The 20,535-nt window shown below is 40.4% G+C and overlaps 1 protein-coding gene across 6 annotated transcripts in view; it reads left to right on the top strand.

Moving 5' to 3' along the window:
- Positions 1–20,535, top strand: part of FGD4 (FYVE, RhoGEF and PH domain containing 4) — a 252,204-nt gene that overhangs the window by 153,197 nt on the left and 78,472 nt on the right. For 5 of the 6 annotated variants that reach the window (XR_008670350.1, XM_031000938.2, XM_031000941.3 and 2 more), the window contains exon 2: positions 17,186–17,338. Coding sequence is in view for 2 of the 6 variants with exons in the window: in XM_031000938.2 (XP_030856798.2) it covers positions 17,186–17,338 (153 nt within the window). In the remaining 4 variants the exon portion in view is untranslated. Of the gene's footprint in view, positions 1–11,575; positions 11,704–17,185; positions 17,339–20,535 lie in introns of those variants that run through there. The other variant, XM_063694064.1, reaches the window with a different exon arrangement.

Below are 20,535 nucleotides of genomic sequence, written 5' to 3'. Positions count from 1 at the left end.
TGTGTATGGTGCTGCTAATGAGTTCACAGAAACCTAGAGGTTTTTACTTGCCCAAGGTCACACCACTAGCTGGGGACACAACCAAAACTGGAAAATTATAGCGGTAATTCATAGTTTGTTGCCTTGATTATTTAGGTCAAGTTCTGTAAACTTTTTCTGTGAAGGGCCAGATTGTAAATATTTTAGGCTTTGCAGGCCATATGGTCCCTGTTGCAACTACTCAACTCTACTAACATAGTAAAAAGCATCATACACATTATGTAAATGAATGAATGTGTATTCTAGTAAAACTTTATTGACAGAAGCTGGATTTGGCCTATGTCCTGTAGGCTGCAGATCCCTGATTGAGGATTGTTTTAATCTTCCCATTGGAAAGTTGGCTCCTTAAGAGTAGGCTGAAGATGTTACTGGTCCCACTTGGTGCCTTACTTCCTGGTACTGTTACAGTGGCCTCTGTTGCAAGGTGTTAGATGAGTGCTTGTTGAATTCATATCTATGCAGCTCTTAACGTTTTTCTGTTGCTTCTAACCCTTCCAGTAGGGGAAACAGTTGGCACATATTCCAGCTTTGGAGAGGAAATGCTTGAAGTCTGTAGCAGGGTATAATTGCTGAATTCTTCAAGCGAATTAAAGATCTGAATTTGCTCTAGGGCATTCATAATTATTTTAATTTCCTGGAACAGATTCTAAGAATTCATTTTAAATCTGAAAGTTTTTCTTAAAATCTGTTTTATGATACACTGTCTTTATTTTTGTGAATATTGTTAGTTTCTCACAACAATATTTATTTCAGTTCATTTGGATCTAAGATCTTTGTTGTACTTATGTGTGGCCAGTAGACTCTTTAGCAAAATTAAACAAATGCTAATGGGTTCCCACAGCCACCCAAATATTAGAAGTACAGCTCCAGATTATGAGCCTGTTTCTCTTTTTCTTATCTTCTTCTCATTATTTTAAAGAGATGGAGTCTCAGTATGTTGCTTAGGCTGGTCTCAAACTCCTGGGCTGAAGCCATTCTCCCGCCTCAGCCTTCCAAGTAGCTGGGATTACAGGCAGGAGCCACCACCCCAGACATGAACCCATTTCTAATGCAAAACACATATTGACCTGACAACAGGGCCCTCAGTTGTGGTGGAAAGAGCAGTGACCTTGGAATTAAAAGCCCTGTTGTGACTCGTGGCTTTGCCACTTTTAACCAACCCTACTTTTATTTACCTATAATGTGCAGGTATCTGTCTCACTCTTTAGGGATGCCAAAGGTGAAATGAGGTGTGCTGTCTATGTGACAGTGCCTTGTGAGCACTTTTCTGACTTCTCCCTGAGGAGGTTTGGGTCAGGCCTAGCAGAAACTGCAGCCATAGAGCACGGAGGGAAGTAGGACTTGACTAGCATAGAGTGAGTCTATGAGAGTGTGCCCACTGGTTTCCAGAGAGAATGTCGAAGAGTCTACAATGGTGAGGCCTCATCAGCCTCGATTTGAGAAGCAAATGTAGGTCAGAAATGGGGAGCAGAACAAGAGGAAAAGAGGAAGGTCAGGAGTCTGCAGAGCTGAAGAGGTGGTGAGAAGTGGTTCAAAGCTGGAAACAGGCAAGGTAATCTGGAATTCTGTCTTGATGTCTATTGAGTTATCCTAAATCAAGACTCATGTTCCTCTTACCTTATATTTCTTAAATTGATTTGTTTGATGCCCTGGGTATTTTGAAGCTCCTAGCTGCATAATCTTGCCTAATAAAGGCACAGAATTAGGGCAAATAGCTGCAGTGACTTGTGTACCTGCTCAGTGAAAGCCAAAGAATCAATAGCTAGAATCTGTGTCCACAAATTGCTTACAAACCACATGTAGATATGACATTTAACATCAGGCAAGGCTGGGCACGGTGGCTCAAATCTGTAATTCCAGCACTTTGCAAGGCCAAGGCAGGAGGATCACTAGAGTTCAGGAGTTTGAGACCAGCCTGGGCAAGATGATGAGACTCAGTCTCTACAAAAATGAAAAAAAAAATAGCTGAGTGTGGTGGCATACACCTGTAGTCCCACCTACTTGGGAGGCTGAGGTGAGAGGACCACTTGAACCCAGGAGTTTGAGGTTGCAGTGAGATACGGTCATGCCACTATATTCCAGCCTGTCTGCATGTAAAAACAAAAAATACACACACATACACACACACCCCAGCCTAACCACTTACTGCCTCTTAATCATCTTTATAATGGACATAAAAATGCCTGTTATACTTTACATCATAGTATTCTTGAGTGGAGTAAACGAAATAATGCATATAAGGTGCTTTGCACAATGTGTGCTTGCCTCACAATAAACACTCAATATTATTAGATATGATTTGTACCATTATTACTAACAGTAGTAAGAATAGTAGTAGTATTTAAAAGCAAGTTTGCATTAGTTTTAAAGCACTATGAAATCCCAAGTCTTTTTTAAGACAGAGTCTCACTTTGTTGCCCAGGCTGGAGTGCAGTGGTGCAGTCTCTGCTCACTACAATCTCCGCCTCCCGGGTTCAAGCGATTCTCCTGCTTCAGCCTCCTGAGTAGCTCTGATTATAGGTACCCGCCACCATACCCAGCTAATTTTTATTTTTTAGTAGAGACGGGGTTTTACCATGTTGGCCAGACTGGTCTCAAACTGCTGACCTCAAGTGATCCACCTGCCTCGGCCTCCCAAAGTGCTAGGATTACAGGGATGAGCCACTGCACCTGGCCTCAAGTTATGATTGTTAATATTTTTATGACATTCAGGATAAATATTTTTTAGTATGCTACTGAAGGACATGTCTCAGCATCGGTGTATCCCTTCCTGAAGCTATATGTTACATTGCATTTACAGAGTTGACTTGGTGTCCAGAGAACAAATCAGTTGAGAAAAGGCCATTTTGAAAACGATTTTTTCCAGGGAGCATACCCTAGTACCCTGTTGCGGCATCCATGTGTGAGGGGGTGGTTGGATTATAGATCTTCAATGTGAAGTCAAGTTTCTTATCAAATGAAGTGTTTTGTCCGATCTTAGAGTTTAAACCCACAAGGAGGTAACAAAGCAGAGGGCTAATATATCTTTTCGCTACTTAGAACTACAGGCCAGAAATTTGCTTTTGTATTCTGAGATCTTATGATACTTGTCTCAATGAAATAAAACTGCATGCATTATTCTGCATTTCCATATTACTATTCTCTGTATTGGTAATTATTATGATACTTGCTTCCTGTACTTAAAGCAGCATGCAGATTTATTTTATAATCACTTCAAGGAAAGAACCAGTTCCTTTGGAGATTTCCTGTGGTTCCTAAGTTGCATGCCTCCAAGTCTGTTAGGTTGTGGGATTTTGCATTTGAGAGAAATGAGGGAGGTGGAGAGAATGAAGAGAAAGTGGACTGGCAGAATTACAGAATGTGGTTTCATCTGATTTTTTAGGCTGAGGGCTACTCCATTTGTAGACTCCATGCATAAAACTCAGGCATCCTGGGTCCTGCCCTACTGCTGCTTTGTGGTCAGAACATCGTGAGATCATGCAGCCTCAAGGCTGGGAACATACGGGATCAGGTCCAACAGCAGGTTGGAGTTTGGGTTCATGATTTCAAAGTCAGGGTCGTGAGGGCACCCAAGATGATTACCGAGAAGTCAAAAGCACGTGCCAGTAATGGCAATGGGAAGGTCTGGGAAACAGCCAAAACGTAGCTGTCAGGAATGTGGGACAGAGTCTCTAGGGCAGCTTTTCCCAAAACGTGTTCCAAGATATACTAGCTCTATGGGATGTTGACTTACAATAATATGTGGTGAAAAGGTTTTCCAGACAAACACTGAGTTCAGAGTTAAGCAGGTTTTTTTCTATTGCAGAGCTTGTCAGAGCCTCTGATATGCCCACTAGTATTGTAAGTGTACAAGATGAAGCTTTAAAATTGGGCAAATAACAGATATTTCATACAGAATCCTGGATGTGACCAGGAGTGATGGGAGATGAAGGATCCTCTTGTCAGAGTAGCACTCCACAGAACACACTTGGGGAAAAGTTGTCCCAGGGCCTGTGGCATGTGCTCTGAATTCATTTTCGCCTGGCTCTTAATTCTGCGGTTCGGAAGGAACTGGCAAACACTCACAGAAGTTATCTAGGATCTTATTGAGTGCTTCCCCCTCGTCCTTCCATCCGAATCACTTGGCTGATATTTGTTGCTTCTATTAACAGAATTCAGGAAATCAGCCCTTCTTAGAGGAAGAAGGACAAGTGAGACCACAAACAACAAAACATAATGAATGGATCAGAGCCTGTGTATAATTGGCCCTGAATTAGGCAAATAGGCTTTCCCCACTCCCTTAAAATGAAAACAAAATGGTAGTTTAAAGAAAGTACCAAAGGGACTATATCTAATAATAACAATGAGATTGAAAATGAGGGCACATGGTGTGTTTAGGGACGGCTGAGGCCAGGGAATGTCAAGGCAGACTGCATCTTTGGCAGCCTCGCCTCACTGGCTCCTGAAATCATCACACACAAAACAGCATTCTTCTTGCGTTCTTAAAGTGAAAGGCACTGTTTCCCTGTCACACGAGCAATGTTGAGAAGTAAATGTCATCCTTTCCTCCTCCTTGGCCCTGCCTTCTACAGCTAGTGCCCCTGCCAGTTGTTTCCTCAGCACGTCTCCAGCGTTCCTCTTCTCTTCCCCCTCGGCACGGCCTTACTTCTTCTGGTCTCATCATCCTATGCCTGGGCTGATGCCTTTGCTTCCCAGCTGCAGTCGGCTGGGGATGGATGTGGGGTTAAGGCAGGCATTCCAGATATTTATAGAATTGTTCATGGTTCTTTTCCCATTAGCCATGAGTTACTTGAGGGTGAAGATAGTGTCTTATTTGTCTCTCTGTCTCTAGTAATTAGCCAAGTACCTGGCACTTTTAATTAAGGAGTTATCACTCAGTACATTTAAATAGGGAGAAAAAGAAAAAAAACAAAGAATGGAATAAAGTAAAAGCATGATAGGTTTTGTTACTCTTTTTGCAGTTGATCATTGGCTATTCTTAATTCTTATAGACCAGTTAGTACTTTAGCAGCATACAGATAAGATATATTAAAATCATACACTGAGTTTTTAAAAAGTAGATGGGCATGAGTGGTGGCTCATGCCTGTAATCCCATCACTTTGGGAGGGCGAGGCAGTAGGATCGCTTGAGCCCAAGAGTTCGAGACCAGCCTGGGCAAAATAGTGGGACCCCGTCTCTACAAAATATTTTTTAAAAATTAGCCGGGTGTGATGGTGCACCTGCCGTCCTAGCTGCTTGTGAGGCTGAAGTGAGAGGATCACTTGAGCCTGTAAGGTGAGAGCTGCAGTGAGCCATGACAGTGCCACTGCACTCCAGCCTGGGCGACAGAGCAAGACACTGTCTCAAAAAAAAAAAAAAAAAAAAAAAAAAGAGTTCATTAGCACTTAAACATGCTTTTCAGAAAACGACTAATTATCAAAAACTAGCAATTGCAATACTAGCAAATGAAGAAACGTCAAATGGAGAAGAAATGAAAAACGTTTTTAGAATCCAGGACACACATTTACAAGAATGTGAAATATTGTGAAAATAATTTGGAGGAGAATTATGATTAAATTATTTGAGACTTGAATTACCTGCAGTAAATTCAGCTGCATATCGGTTGTTAGGCATTTTATCATTACTAATCCTATTACCATCTTTGTTGAATAAGAGATTCATACTTGATATACAAGGTCCATACATTTGTAAATAATTCATTATTATATTAGTTTGCAAGAGTCATGATTTTGCCAGAATTTATCCAAAATGGTCTATTGGTAATCCCAGAGAGTAGCAGAGGCATTGGGCAGTGAAGCTAACAGGCGGTGCTAAAGCCAGCATGAGCAAGTGCTGGGTGGTAGGAAAATAGAACTCAGGCAGTAGTGAGGGCAAATAGAAGCAGACAGGGCAGACCTAGAAGGAGACAGCAAGTAAGAGGCTTAGGAGGCTGGAGGAGCAGAGACTAAGGAACGCTCCCCCGGCATCATGCAGCATTATTACATAAGTGTTAGTAATTTCAAATAGTTATAACTATTTTAGATATACCATGTGCTAGCTACTGTTGTAGTATGCTCACTAGAATTTAATACTTGAATCCTCACAGCAACCTAGGTGGATACTATTATGAATCCTATGAATTTTCATTTATAGATGACAAAATTGAAGTACAGGGAAAGTAAGTCATTCACCCAGCTGATCATCAGTAAATGGAAAAGCCATGATTTGACCTCAGGAAAATGAGGGTTATTTGACAGGGGTGACTTGAAGAATGTTTAGATTGCTGTAGAACTGTATTTAGTGCTTAATGATATAAAATAACTGATACAATTGGTATCCAAACAGCCGAATGTCATGCTTTTAGGGATCAAGGAAAGTTGCCTAAGTGTGCATGTGCCTAGCATTTGAGTTTTGATACGGATGATCATACCAGAAAAATATACCATCAGTTTTCAGGCCTATCTGCACAGTAATATGCTTGGAGTTCTTCATGATGTATTCACTGATATTAAAGCTCAAAACTATTATGAATCTTAGGCTCTGGCGAAAAAATGTGATCATTTAAAAATTCGGCATTTATCTTATCCTGTGGAATGGGCAACTTCTCAGGCCCATTTCTCACCACCAACAAAGCAGTAACGCGAGGTGTTTTAATAAATCTATTGCCCAGTCTCTTCCATATTGCTATGCTTAGCTGTAAAAGAAGGGACCAAGAAATGGGTGTTATGCTGAATTGGAAACAATTTTCAGATAAAGCACAGCAGTCTGCGAACCTCCTCCAGCTCAAGATGGTGTCAACTAGAATTGCCTTTTGTAAGCAGGCAGAAAGAGACACATGTACTTGATTGTAGTTTCTCTTTACTCCCACTTTCCACTCTGGTCATCCCTATAGACACAGAGTAATTTGTGTACTGTAAATAGCTAGATCTTTCTGTAATCTTTATTTGTTTCTTTGTTTGTTTTTTGAGATGGAGTCTCACACTGTCACCCAGGCTGGAGTGCAGTGGCTCAATCTCGGCTCACTGCAACCTCCACCTCCTAGGTTCAAGTGATTCTCCTGCTTCAGCCTCCTGAGTAGCTGGGATTACAGGCGCCCGCCACCATGCCCGGCTAATTTTTGCATTTTTTTTTTGTTTGTAGTAGAGACAATGTTTCACCATGTTGGCTAGGCTTCTCTCGAACTCCTGACCTCAGGTGATCCGCCTGCCTTGGCCTCCCAAAGTGCTGGGATTACAGGCGTGAACCACCACTCTCGGCTTTAACCAACATTCTTAGTTGAACACAGCAGAAAGGGAAACCTCCATTAGTACATGGAACTCGGGCAGTAGTGAGGACAAATATGAGGGAGAGCTGCCTTCCTGCTGCGGTGGTAAGTTCAGTCTCTACCTGAGAGAACAGCATGCCAAGGTACAGCAGAGCACACTGGCCAGCTCCAATGCAAGAGTCATCATGGAGTGTACCTTTTTTTTTTTTTTTTTGACAGAGTTTTCCTCTTGTTGCCTAGGCTGGAGTGCAATGGCGTAATCTTGGCTCACCGCAACCTCCACCTCCTGGGTTCAAGCAATTCTCCTACCTCAGCCCCTTGAGTAGCTGGGATTACAGGCATGCGCCACAACGCCTGGCTAATTTTTTTTTTTTTTTTTTTTGTATTTTTAGTAGAGACAGGGTTTCTCCATGTTGTCAGGCTGGTCTCGAACTCCCTACCTCAGGTGATCCGCCCGCCTCGGCCTCCCAAAGTGCTGGGATTACAAGCATGAGCCACTGCACCTGGCCGGAGTATGCACTTTTAACATGTCTATGCAGGGACACATGGCCTCTAACAACAAATGGCCATCCCGAGAGTGGTGGAGTAAAGTGTTGGACCTCTGGAGCCCAAATTTTTATTGTAGCAATACACAGTCTTCTTATAACAGGTACTGTGGCCATGGGTCTTATCAGCTCCTATTCAAAATTGGAATTAGGACAAGTATAGCAGGTTGTGTTCTAACAGAATTCTAACTTTTAAGGTGCCACAGACAATAATATTCTTTAGAAATCTTAGTATTATCCTTTTTATCCTTTCAGGGTAGCAAACAAAAGGCACTCAGTAAATAATTATGGAGTATAATTTGGGGAAAACAAAATATTTCTAGTCTGAAAATTATTGTTTTAAAAATTATTTTTGTCTTGAGAGGCTGTACATTTCTGTCAACTGCATGGCCACATTGTTGATATGCTTAAGAAAGATAACAGTCAAAGTTGCCTTTTTACACTTTGTATTTGTGCTCATCCAACCATGAGACCTTTAAAAATATTGAATATCTGCAGTTATCTCCCTTCAAGTCTTATTTTGAGTTTATATTACCTTTGAACTCAAAAGATCTCAAGCCATTTGCTTTACCTGACAGTATGACATTCTTTAATTTTAGGTAGCATTGTATGATGAGTCTGACATATTGGCAGCCTATAATGCATATAAGTTAGTGATCCTAGTAAATATAAATAAAATAATAAACAGAAACATGCTGGGCATGGTGGCTTATGCCTGTAATTCTGTAACTTTGGGAGGCTGAGGCAGGAGGATTGCTTCACACCAGGAGTTGGAGACCAGCTTGGGCAACAGAAACCCCAATTTTTAAAAAATCAGCTGAACGTGGTGGTGCATGCCTGTAGTCACAGCTACTCAGGAGGCTGAGGTGGGAGGATCACTTGAGCTCAGATTGAGGTTGCAGTGAGTTGTGAGTGCACCTCAGTCTAGGTGGCAGAGTGAGGTCCTGTCTCAAAAACATAATGATAAATGAAAATAATAACAAACATTCAGTCAATAACTGGGATTTTTTTTACTGTTACTATTTTTTATCAAGACAAACATCTGGAGAGTTCTACAGTTCCAGATGCTTACCAATCTGCTTCTGGGTTGTGAAAAAATTATTTGGGTATGTATAGCTTTTAACTTTTTTGTTTGTTTGTTTTAACTGAATATTGAGGATTTTGGTAGAATAACTTTGAATGTTTTGGATTTTAGATTTAAATGGAAATATCAAAAATTTTATATAGGTTGGGCTCTAGATATTTTCATATTGTCAGAATTTAGAAAACATCTTTTATGAAATAGAAACTAAGAATTTTGGCAAACAGAGAAAGTTGCCCAAGGTCTCCAGGATTCATTTGTTTGACAAATATATATTGAGCATCTACCCTGTGACAGGTGGTATTCCTGGGATTTGTCAGGAGCACAATTGCTGCCTTCCTGGAGCTTACATTCTAACCAAGGAAAACTGACAATAAACAATAAAAAAAAGTAAGTAAATAATGTAGTTTGTTAGAAAGCCATAGGTGCTACAGAAAAAAATAAACTATAAAGTAGGGGTCGGACTAGCAATAAAACTAAATAGTGTGGTCAGGGTAGTCCATGTGGACAAGATGCAATTTGAGCCAAGATTTTAAAAAGATAAAGCAATTAGCCTCAAAATAATCAGGGGGAAGAACTTTCCAGCACCAAGTAGTTTGCTCGGCCTGTTGGAGGAATAGCAAGGAGCCAGTGTGCCTAGAATGGAATGCCCAAGGGGCAATAGTGGCCATAAGGTAAAAGTGGTAATGGGGCTAAGGCCAGATCCTATAGAGCTTACAAACTACTGCAAAGAACTTGAGATTTTACTCTCAGTAGAATGTGGATCCATTGGAGAATTTTAAGCACAGGATCTGACTTGGGTTTTAAAAGGGTCTCTCTGGTCCTGGTTTGACAATATGGACTGCACTGGGAACAAGGGAAGGAGCAGGGGTCTTACTGCTGTAATTCAGTTAAAAATTATGGTAGTTTAGGCTGGAATAGTAGCACCAGAGATAGTGCTAGATGGTAAAATCTGGAAATATTTTGGAAGTAGAGCCACCAGGATTTCCTGGTGAATAGGATGTAGAGTATGAGAGAAAAAGAGGATTTGGGGTGTTTCCAAGGTTTTAGCCTGTGCATAAATGGAGTTATTACTATTGATTCAGAGAAAACCTTAAGGCAGCTAGTTTTAGATAAGAGTTGGGTGATGAGGGGTTCAGATATGAATCTGTTGATAGTGAGATGGCTCTTAGACATACTGGGGAAGATGCTGGTAGGCAACTGTATGTGTAAATCTGGAGACAGGTGAGGTCTGCAGTGGAGATTTAAGTGTAGGATAATCTCAACATGTGGAAGGCATGGAAGTGTGGGTGCAAGTGGGAGACGAGAACCAAGCACTAATCCAAGTGCACTTCAATATTTAACTTTAATTTTAAGAGACAAGGTCTTTTTTTTTTTTTTTTTCCGAGATGGAGTCTCGCTCTGTCACCCAGGCTGAAGTGCAGTGGCGCGATCTCGGCTCACTGCAAGCTCCACCTCCCGGTTTCACGCCATTCTCCTGCCTCAGCCTCCCGAGTAGCTGGGACCACAGGCGCCCACCACCACGCCCGGCTAATTTTTTGTATTTTTGGTAGAGACGGGGTTTCACCGTGTTAGCCAGGATGGTCTCGATCTCCTGACCTCGTGATTCACCTGCCTCAGCCTCCCAAAGTGCTAGGATTACAGGCGTGAGCCACTGCGCCCAGCCGAGACAAGGTCTTTCACTCTGTTACAGCTGGAGCACAGTGGTGCAATCACAGGTCACTGCAATCTCAAACTCCTGGGCTCAAGTAATCTTCCCAAGTACCTAAGACTATAGGTGTGCACCACCATGCCCAGCTAATTTTTTTTTTTTTACTTTTTGTAGAGATAGTGTCTTGCTGTGTTGCCGAAGCTAGTCTCAAACTCTTATCTTAAGCAGTCCTCTCTCCATGGCGTCCCTAAGTGCTGGGATTACAGGCATGAGGCATCATGCCTGGCCAGGCACTTTAATTTTAAAGAGCCTTTAATATGGTTTCTTGCCATGTCAGAGATAAGAACAGCTTAATATTTCTTGACTTTTCCTTGGTTAAACAAGGGTTATGCTTTAAAATTTTTTTTAATTTTAATTGTGGTAAAAGGTACTTAAAATTTGCCATCATAACCATTTTTAAATGTACATTTCACTGTCATTAAATACATTCACCACTATCATCCACAGAACTCTTCATCTTGCAAAACTGAATTCTGCACCCACTAAACAATAACTCCCTTTCCTTCCTCCTCCCAGCTCCTCAAAACCTTCATTCCATTTTCTGTTTCTATGATTTTAAAGTGGAATTATACAGTATTTCTCTTTTTGTAACTGGCTTATTTCACTAAGCATTATGTATGTCCTCAAGATTCATCCATGCTGTAGCATATGATAGAATTTCCTGCTGGGCGCAGTGGCTCACACCTGTAATCCCAGCACTTTGGGAGGCCAAGGTGGGTGGATCACCTGAAGTCAGGAGTTCGAGACCAGCCTGGCCGACATGGTGAAACCCTGTCTCTACTAAAAATACAAAAATTAGCTGCACATGGTGGTGGGCGACACAGCCTCCCAAAGTGTTGGGATTACAGGCGTGAGCTGCTGCGCCAGGCCTGCTTCTACTCTTTGACTATTGTGAATTAATGCTGCTGTGAACATGGATGTACAAATGTAAGGGATATGTTTTTGTTTTTTTGTTTTTAAGATGGAGTCTCACTCTGTCACCTAGGCTGGAGTGCAGTGGCACAGTCTTGGCTTACTGCAACCTCCGCCTCCCGGATTCAAGCAATTCTCCCACCTCAGTCTCCTGAGTAGCTGAGATTACAGGTACCCACCATCATGACCAGCTACTTTTTGTATTTTTAGTAGAAACTGGGTTTCACCATGTTTCCCAGGCAGGTCTTGAACTCCTGACCTCAGGTGATCTGCCCGCCTCACCCTCCCAAAGTGTTGGGATTACAGGCCTGCGCCACCATGCCCAGCAGGGATATGCTTTTTTAAAAGTCTCTGTGATATGTATACTTGGTGACTTTCATAGATTTTTAAAAATATAAGTAATATATAAATACATTTTTATTATAAAAGATTTAAATGATATAGCTGTTAAGAGACCAAAATATGAAAATTCTCATTCATTCTCTCACCTCACCTCCATCTGCAATTCCCAAAGTTACATTTGGTGTGCTATCTTCCCTCTCTTTCAGTACATTTCTATACATTTGTCTATAACTTATTCTTTTTAAAAACTGAGATATTATACATATTCTACAGTTTAATAATGTCTTGGAGACCTCTCAATTATTTATATTTTGGAAATATTCCCAGTCTGCTGCATATGTTCTATAGTGTTATATTTACCTTTACATGTACAGGGCTATTACTGTAGATTAGAGTCCTAGAAGTGCATGCAGTTCCTAGGTCCAAGGAACTTTCTTTAACTCTTCATCAGATTTTCTTTTTGAAGAACCTTTGTGGCTTGATAATTATGTTTCTAGAAAATTTATTATTCAGCCTTTTTAGAAGTTTGGGGAGCTGTTTGAAATAACACTCAAATAAATTTCCTGGCTATGGATTTGTTCCCCGTAGCAAGAGAGTTGTAAACTATGAGTTTTATAACCTTAATGGCTTTTTTTAAAAAAAAAGGCAATTGATCTCTTAATCTAGCTGTTTTAGCTAGCATATGGGAGATGTAATCTGCAATCTATGGGACAAATGGGGGAGTTTTGGGAGTTATGATAGAAGACTGTTGAAAAATGTTTTATAATAATGTTTTACAGTAGAGAAACCTGGTAGATGCCACCTCATCAGCCGACCAGGGTTAACATCACATGATAATCATATTGCTATCATGCAGTGATATTAATATAATAAAGTGAGATGGGTGCATTGCCTCTGTGATATTCTTACCCCAAACCCATAACCACAGTCTCATAATGAGAAAATAACAGAAACCCAATTTGAGGGACATTCCACAAAATACCTGACCATGTTCTTCAAAAGTGCTATGGTGCCAAAAGTCATGCAAGACAAATCTAAGTAATTCTCACAGGTTGTAGTACACTAAGGAGACAGTGAAAACTAAATGCAAATAAAGTGGTTTTTGGTTTTTTAAAGTATGTTTATCCTTATGGACAATATGCTCCCATAAAGATCGTCTACCCTGGAAAACTGTGTCTTCCCTCTTAAATCCAAGAGATGCTTGTCCCAAAGGGTGGACTCCATTGAGATCTCCTGGGCTAGAGACCCAGTGCATGGATGGATGAGACAGTATAACCAGACTGTAAGCAAGACCGTATAAAGTTGTGATCTGAGCTCATGGACACTGTGGTAATAGGTCAGGCCCAAAGAATCAGAGAACTGAGTGGATTTTGCAATGGATAGCCAAAGAGAGGGTCCAAACTTAAAATGCGAAACAATAATTCAAGAATGATTTGGTAAAATGTAATATAACAGCCTATAACAGAGTCTTGCAAATAGTAGCCAAAAGTCACCCTAACCAATCGTAGGGCATATCTACCACACAAAAGTGTGACTTAGCGCATGACTATTTAAATGCCAAAAAAGACAGATAAAGGAAAGTTAAGCCATAGTGGCAACCTCTGCAGTTGGAACGAGGGAGCTATATCAGTCAACAGTGAGGCCAATTGAGAATATTTGAGGTTGGCGTATGTCTAGGGATTCCTATAGGAGATACAACCCAGCAAGCATAGGTCAGCAACCCAAGGTCAGAGTACAAAATGGGTTAGTACTAAAAAGTGGTTAAAAAGATGGCCAGTCCTCAAGAGGAGATAGTATTTAAATCGGATACCTCTCCTTCCCCATGCTAACTAACATACTGTAATTTGTTATGGCTGTTTCTAAGGTAACTGTTTATAATTATAAATCAGCCCTACTGGTTCTTCTTGATATTGTAATTTCCAATCAAAGAACCTCTAGAGTTAATGTAAAACTTCTTGAATGAGAGACCATCTGGTTACAATTTTGGTTTCAATTCCCTGTTAGGCAACTGACACCCAAATAAGGACTGTTTCCAAATATGAGTAGGCTAAGTCAGTCATAAACAAACAAAAAGTTTCAGTTTTTGTTGCTATTATCCAAGATGTTAGCAGATTAAGTGTTTAATGAAAGGGTGCTTCTTTTAGGCAAACTTCTTTTACCATGATTTGTTTAACCTATACCAGTGGTCCATACATTTTTTCCTGTAAAGGGCCAAATAATTATTAATAGTATTTTTAGCCTTGCAGCCACGTATGATCTCTATGTATTTGTCATTGCCTTTTTGTTTTTTTAAACAAATGTTTAAAAATGTAAATGTTCTCTGTGTCCTTCACCATGTTTTCATGCTTTGTGATACTGGCTGAAGTTTAGAGACTTGTTTTAATAAACAATGTTCTGAAATGTTGATCTAATTGCCTCTGGCAAAAGATGTGTAATCATGACTTTGATGAACTTATTTTAAAAATAGATGCACAGTTGATCTCTTATTGCACGCATTTTGGCACATTGATGGGAGATATTCTCTATAAACATGACACTTGCGAAACCTACCATACCCTGAAAGTTTGCTGTCTAGAAATTAAGTGCCTAGTTTTCATTCAAATTAATATTTAGGTAAGACATGTTTTATTTCTAAATAGACTGTCAAACTTTTTTCATATTTTAATGTGTAATGGTGATGACCTTTTTAAAAAGACTCAACGTAATTTGTTTTCTCATTTAACCCATTAACTGCCCCCTTTGTGTAATATTGTTGCTGCTTTCTCTTATAAATTGATGATGTCTCAGGGTCTCAATTTACAATTACATTAGTTTCTTCCTCTAGTTTGTAGTTGAGCTGTGGCTCTGCACTGTTTGGGCCTGTACAGCCATCCTTCACTAGACCCCGGGAGGTGGCCTTTAGTAGGCTCAAAGGTGGCCTTTAAGCCATTCTTAGTATCACTGTGAAAAAGCATCCAGATTTTCCCCCTGAAAAGCCAAGTGGTTGCATGACGTGTTGTGGATTTTAGGGATATACTTTGCCTATTTCACATACTTTTTTCCAAGAAGATAGATAAGCTTACACATGTAAAGGTTTCAACTGTATTTCTTCTGTTTATAATTTTATTTATTTTGAGATGGTGTCTCGCTCTGTCACTCATTTTGGAGTGCAGCGCAATGGTGTGATCACGGCTCACTGTGGCCTCAAACTCCCAGGTTTAAGCCATCCTCGCACCTCGGCCTTCTAAGTAGCTGGGACTACAGATGTATGCCACCACACCCAGTTAATGTTTTTTGTATTTTTTTGGAGAGATGGGATTTCGCCATGGCTGCCTACCTGGTCTCAAACTCCTGGGCTTAAGTGATCTGCCTGCCTCAGCCTCGCAAAGTGTTGAGATTATGTGAGCCACTGCACCCAGCCTTTTTATAATTTTAATAATAATCTGTCAATCTTTCATTACTTTTGCTTTCTAAATTCTTGTTATATTTTACTAAACAATGCTTAATCTCGCTGATGAACCATTTTAGCAGAAGTATGTCTGATGAGGACCACCCCCGCCTTTTTTTTTTCTTTTCTCAAAGTTGCAAGGTCTCCCTCTGTTGACCAGGCTGGAGTGCAGTGGTGTGATTATAGCTCACTGCTTCCTCAACCTCCTGGGCTCAAGAGATCCTCTCACCTCAACCTCCCCAGTAGCTGGGACCACAAGCGCGCACCACCATGCCCAGCTGATTTTTATTTTTTTTAAGTAAAGACAGGGTCTTATGTTGCCCAGGCTGGTCTCAGACTCCTAGCGTCATTTAATTTCTGTTTTGGTATTGGCTCTGAAAGAACTGTTGAGACGATACTTGGAACTCTTGATATTTTCCAAAATCTGTTTTACCAAGATAAATTTTAAGGAGAGCAACAGAAAATAAAGCACAAATGTGGTTTCTTTGTTGGGTTTTTTTTTTTTTTTTTTTTTTGAGATGGAGTTTCACTCTTGTTGCCCAGGCTGGAGTGCAATGGTGCAATCTCAGCTCACTGCAACCTCCCCCAATCCTGGGTTCAGGTGATTCTCCTGTCTCAGCCTCCTGAGTAGCTAGGATTACAGGCACCCACCACCACATCTGGCTAATTTTTGTATTTTTAGTAGAGACGGGGTTTTACCATGTTGGCCAGGCTGGTCTTGAACTCCTGACCTCAGGTGATCCACCCGCCTTGGCCTCCCAGAGTGCTGGGATTACAGGCATGAGCCACCGTGCCTGGCCCAAATGTGGTTTCTAATCAATATTATTTAATAATGAATTGGATTAAGAGTTTTTTGGGTTTTTTTTACTCAATAGAAAGTTGATTGGGTTTTTTAAAAATAGCTTGTTTTCAATAATTAAGGCTTAAAAAATCTCTGAGTTCTCTTTGAGATATTTGGATTCTATAAAAAATGAAACTCCTTGTTTCTTAACCAAATGATAATTCCTTAAATTGCATTCTTTGATTCAATTATAGTGAATTTCCTGGTAGAAATTTTATTTTCTCTGAAGCAGAGTCAGTGGTCTTAATATCACCATGTCAACCAGAAGAGAAGGAAATCTAATATGCATAATAGAGAACACTGACACATGACTTCTTTAAAAGTCTCTGAAATTCAACATATAACTTTTTATACCAGAAAGTGAACAAACATTTAATCCTTCTTCATCTATGTCTCATGATGTGTTTGTGTGATTTTAAAGAACGTTTTGGAGTTTTTGAGTTCTATATAAATGTGACCATGTTATCTGTATAATCTTGCCATCCTTTCTTTGGAAAACATGGGTCACCGTTAGCGTATGTCATGGATGTTGATGTGGAGTCTGAGTAAGCTAGTGGGCGAGAGGGTGTGTGTGTGGACGTGGGCGCATGTGTATGTTTGTTAGTTTCTAATCGAGCCATTCTTCTAGAGTCTTTAGGTCAGCTGTCACGTTGGGCTTTCCTCCTTTGTTCTTTTGAGTTGCTCTGTGACTAGCCACAGACCCAACACTAAAAAGGAAGGCTTTTAACGGATTAATTCCGTCCTTTCCTTCGCCTACATTGTAGCAGCTGCGTTCTGCCCTTTCTGTGGCCCTGCAAGGAGAGGAGGCCTGTGTATAACAGTCTTCTGTCAACATCCATTATAAGATTCCCAAAGCACATGGAATGAGATAGTTCCCAGGAAAACTCTTTGTCAAGGCCAGCCCATGTGGGAAAAGTGTTTCTATGCTTAGTCTTGTAACTATGACTGTTTTTGTTTTATGGGGTCAGGGGAAATTTAACTTATAAGACAGTATTGTGCTATGCCTCCATACTTACCTGCCCTTTCTTTCTGAACTCTTGCAGGCAGCAGTACCTGTCCAAAGATCGCTTTAGTTTCACCTTGCTCCACAAGCAGCACAACCACACTGGTTGGTGAGAATGTATCTGAAGAAGAGGCTCAGGGAATAAATGGGAACAGGCCAGCAAAACACTCAGCTGCAAGTCCAAAGCCACAAGGTATGCTCACTGGGAGTTTGTGTTCGGGGTGGGTACGTTGTTGATCAATGAAGGCTAACCAGAAAAATGATGGCCACAAAGAAAGTGTTTTAAGCTAGAAGGAAGGAATTGGGTACATTATTTTTTAGAGAAGAGTCCATCTGTGCATCTTCTGAGGCAGAGGTTGCTATTTGTTCTGCTCCTGAAACAACATACATTTCTCTATTATGGATCTTTTCATGTTGCTGAAATTGTTTGCATGTCATCTTAACGGAACTGTGATCTCTTTATTATGCCTGATCTAGTACAGGGACTTACTGTCTGTGTAATAAATGTGTTTGGAGCTACTGTTAGAAAGAAATGATTTGCTAGATGTCAGTATCTGTAAAACATAATTCTAAAACAGCACTTCGTGTACTTATCAAGCATGTGACTTGAAAATATTAAGGAGGTGGGGCATGAAAACACCTGATAGTAAGGTCTTCCGCAGAAAGGAACAGTAACAGCCCTTCATTCAGGATTGAGTGGCCAGTGAGGGTAAAGAAAAAGCCATAATGGTAGGAAGCTTGAATGATTTTTTTCAGTGACCATTTCCTTTTACAAAGAAATTTCCAGTGAACTGGGTATTAACTTTGAGAAGCACAAAATTAGTTTTGATGATAGAGAGCAAGGCCTTTTGAAATGGAACACAAAAGCTAAGCTACCCTATGGTTTAATGTGTAGTTTCTTCCTCACAGATTTTCATTTATAATGAATGCTAAACAGATATGAGAAATAATACTGGGCATTGTCAGAATTATTACAGTTGGGAAAAATCAGTTTCTATTTTTGTTTATTTTGTGTTTACTTAGGTCTCTTTCCTGTTCTTGCAAAGAAAAATGTATTCTAGAGCATGCATTATAAAATAAGTGGTGTTATTCCTTAAAGTTGTATGTTTTAAGGATTTCTGAAAGAAAATTTTAGAATGAGTTTAAAATGAATCTTCTAGATTATGGGATATTTGTCTTGTTCTCACTACAATTATATTTGTGGTGGTATGGAATATTACTATCAAGCAAGGTCAGATAATTGATGATTCAGATGAGTAGCCTATTCATGAGCTTACAACCATTTCTTTTGACTACACTGCTCCCTTATAGCATTGATGTGAATATAAACATAGGACTTTTTTTGACCATGATTTAAGCCTTTTTATTTCCAAAATATAAAATTCCATTTCACTCATTAGACCCGAGTTGACAAAGATCCAGTGTGAGGTAAGAATATTAATAATGAATACAATTGTAGTTGTAATTTTCCTGATCAAAGGAAGAATTTCATTACTTAAAAAGCCTTTATTTTTGGAAGATGCAGTGCAATACTTCATTGTTTTCCAAAGTCAGTGTATTGAGAGATATAAGAGTGTCCTTTCTGAGCTGCATGTGCCAAAATAATCCCCTTTTTAAGTAGACAACACTTAACCTTGCTTTTGCTGTTGTGTAGTTATATTAAAGCCACTATATAGTTATTTAAATACATATTTACTTCCTATGTTAAATATGGGCTAATTATGTATATATACTTTTCTAACTAAAGGGAATATTTGCAGATATTAAATAAATCACGGAGTACTTTATACTTCTTTTTCAAAATACTTTCAGGCAGTGTTTGGCCTTTCCCTGATACCCATGGCTAAAATTTTAACCTCACCTTTCACCCTGCCCTTTTATATTTCCCTGTGTTGTAGTCTGTTCAGGCTGCTGTAACAAAACACCATAAATTGGGTAGCTTATAAACAATAGAAATGTAGTTCTCACAGTTTTGTGATCTGAAAGTCCAAGATCAGATTCAGGGTCTGATGAGGGCTTGCTTTCTGGTCCACAGGTGGGTCCAAGATCAGATTCAGAGTGTAATGAGGGCCTGCTTTGTGGTCCATAGACGGCCATCTTTTCACTATAACCTCACAGGGTGGAAGGGGTGAGAGGTCTCTCTGGGGCCTCTTTCCAATGGCACTAATTTGACTAATGAGAGCTCAGTCCTCATGACCTACTCACCTCCCAAAGGCCCCACCTCTCCATATTGTCACCTTGGGAATGAGGATGGCAACATGAATTTTGGGACACAAACAAACACTCAGACCACAGCACTCCGTATGAACTTTATTTTTTCTCATTCATTACAACCTGACCTGCTGTATGTTTTATTCATCAACTCAGTCTTTTCTGCCTGTGTGTCCGCTCACATAGTACATAACCAGTCTTCAATAACACTGCTATATTGCTACATTTCTTCCCCTTTGTTTCTGCTATTCTTTAACTCTTTGAACATGCGCCATGCAGGGACCAACATCCCTGAAATGAGGCTACATCTTAGTATTGTCAGATGAGCTGCCACATAGATTGGTCAGTAAGTCAATCAACAGTACCCAGTAATGAGTGTTTCTTACTCTTTAGTGGAGAGAAGCTAATTTTAATTTCTCCTAACATTTGGGTGATGGAGGCAGAGAAGAGAAGGGGGTGCTAATAGGGACCTACTGCATGGACCAAGGAATTATCACCCCCGACACCTTTGTTCCCGCCTCACTGCAAATCCCTTACAAGTTGTGAATGGTGAGGTTGCTGGGGCTTCAAGGTCACTATGTGTGTGGTCCTAACAAGGGAAGTGGAGTCAGGCTGGCAGGAGCAGGGGAAAGCGGAAAGAAAAAGCAGATAAACTGTTAAGTCTGCCTTTCTTCCTGGTCCAGGGCGTGTAGCCCTCCTGTGCAAATAACTCACAATCTTCCTGCACTTATCACCAGGCACCGTGGCTGATAGAAAAATGAAAGTTAGCTCACTGCAACCTTGTCACTGGCATTATCAGTACTGCATGTAGCCCTCTCCAGCACAAGCACCATCCTATAAAATCCCCAGGAAGCCTTTGTCTCTTTGTAGTCAACTCCTCTCTTGCTGATCTGCCTGTTGCTTTCTTGCAGTGTTATTTTCATACTTTGTCTAATAAATATGCCTTTCTCTACCTACAACTGTCTTGGTAAATTCCTTTACTGCCAACACCACCAGCCCCGGATAGTTGCTACCCACAACACTACGTTGTTTTAGTTTAATTTAGGACTCTTATTCTAGGTGAGTAGTTCTCAAGCGGAGACAGTTTTGCCCACAACTGCATATCCTCCCCCGACAATAGGACATTGGTAGTATCTGGGGACATTTCTGCTTGACACTGCTTGTGGGAGTTGCTACTTG

Source organism: Gorilla gorilla, chromosome 10 (genome assembly GCF_029281585.2).
Source record: "Gorilla gorilla gorilla isolate KB3781 chromosome 10, NHGRI_mGorGor1-v2.1_pri, whole genome shotgun sequence".
Lineage (NCBI taxonomy): Eukaryota > Metazoa > Chordata > Mammalia > Primates > Hominidae > Gorilla > Gorilla gorilla.
Note: the sequence above shows the minus strand (reverse complement) of the source record. Positions and strands in the feature narration are given on the sequence as shown.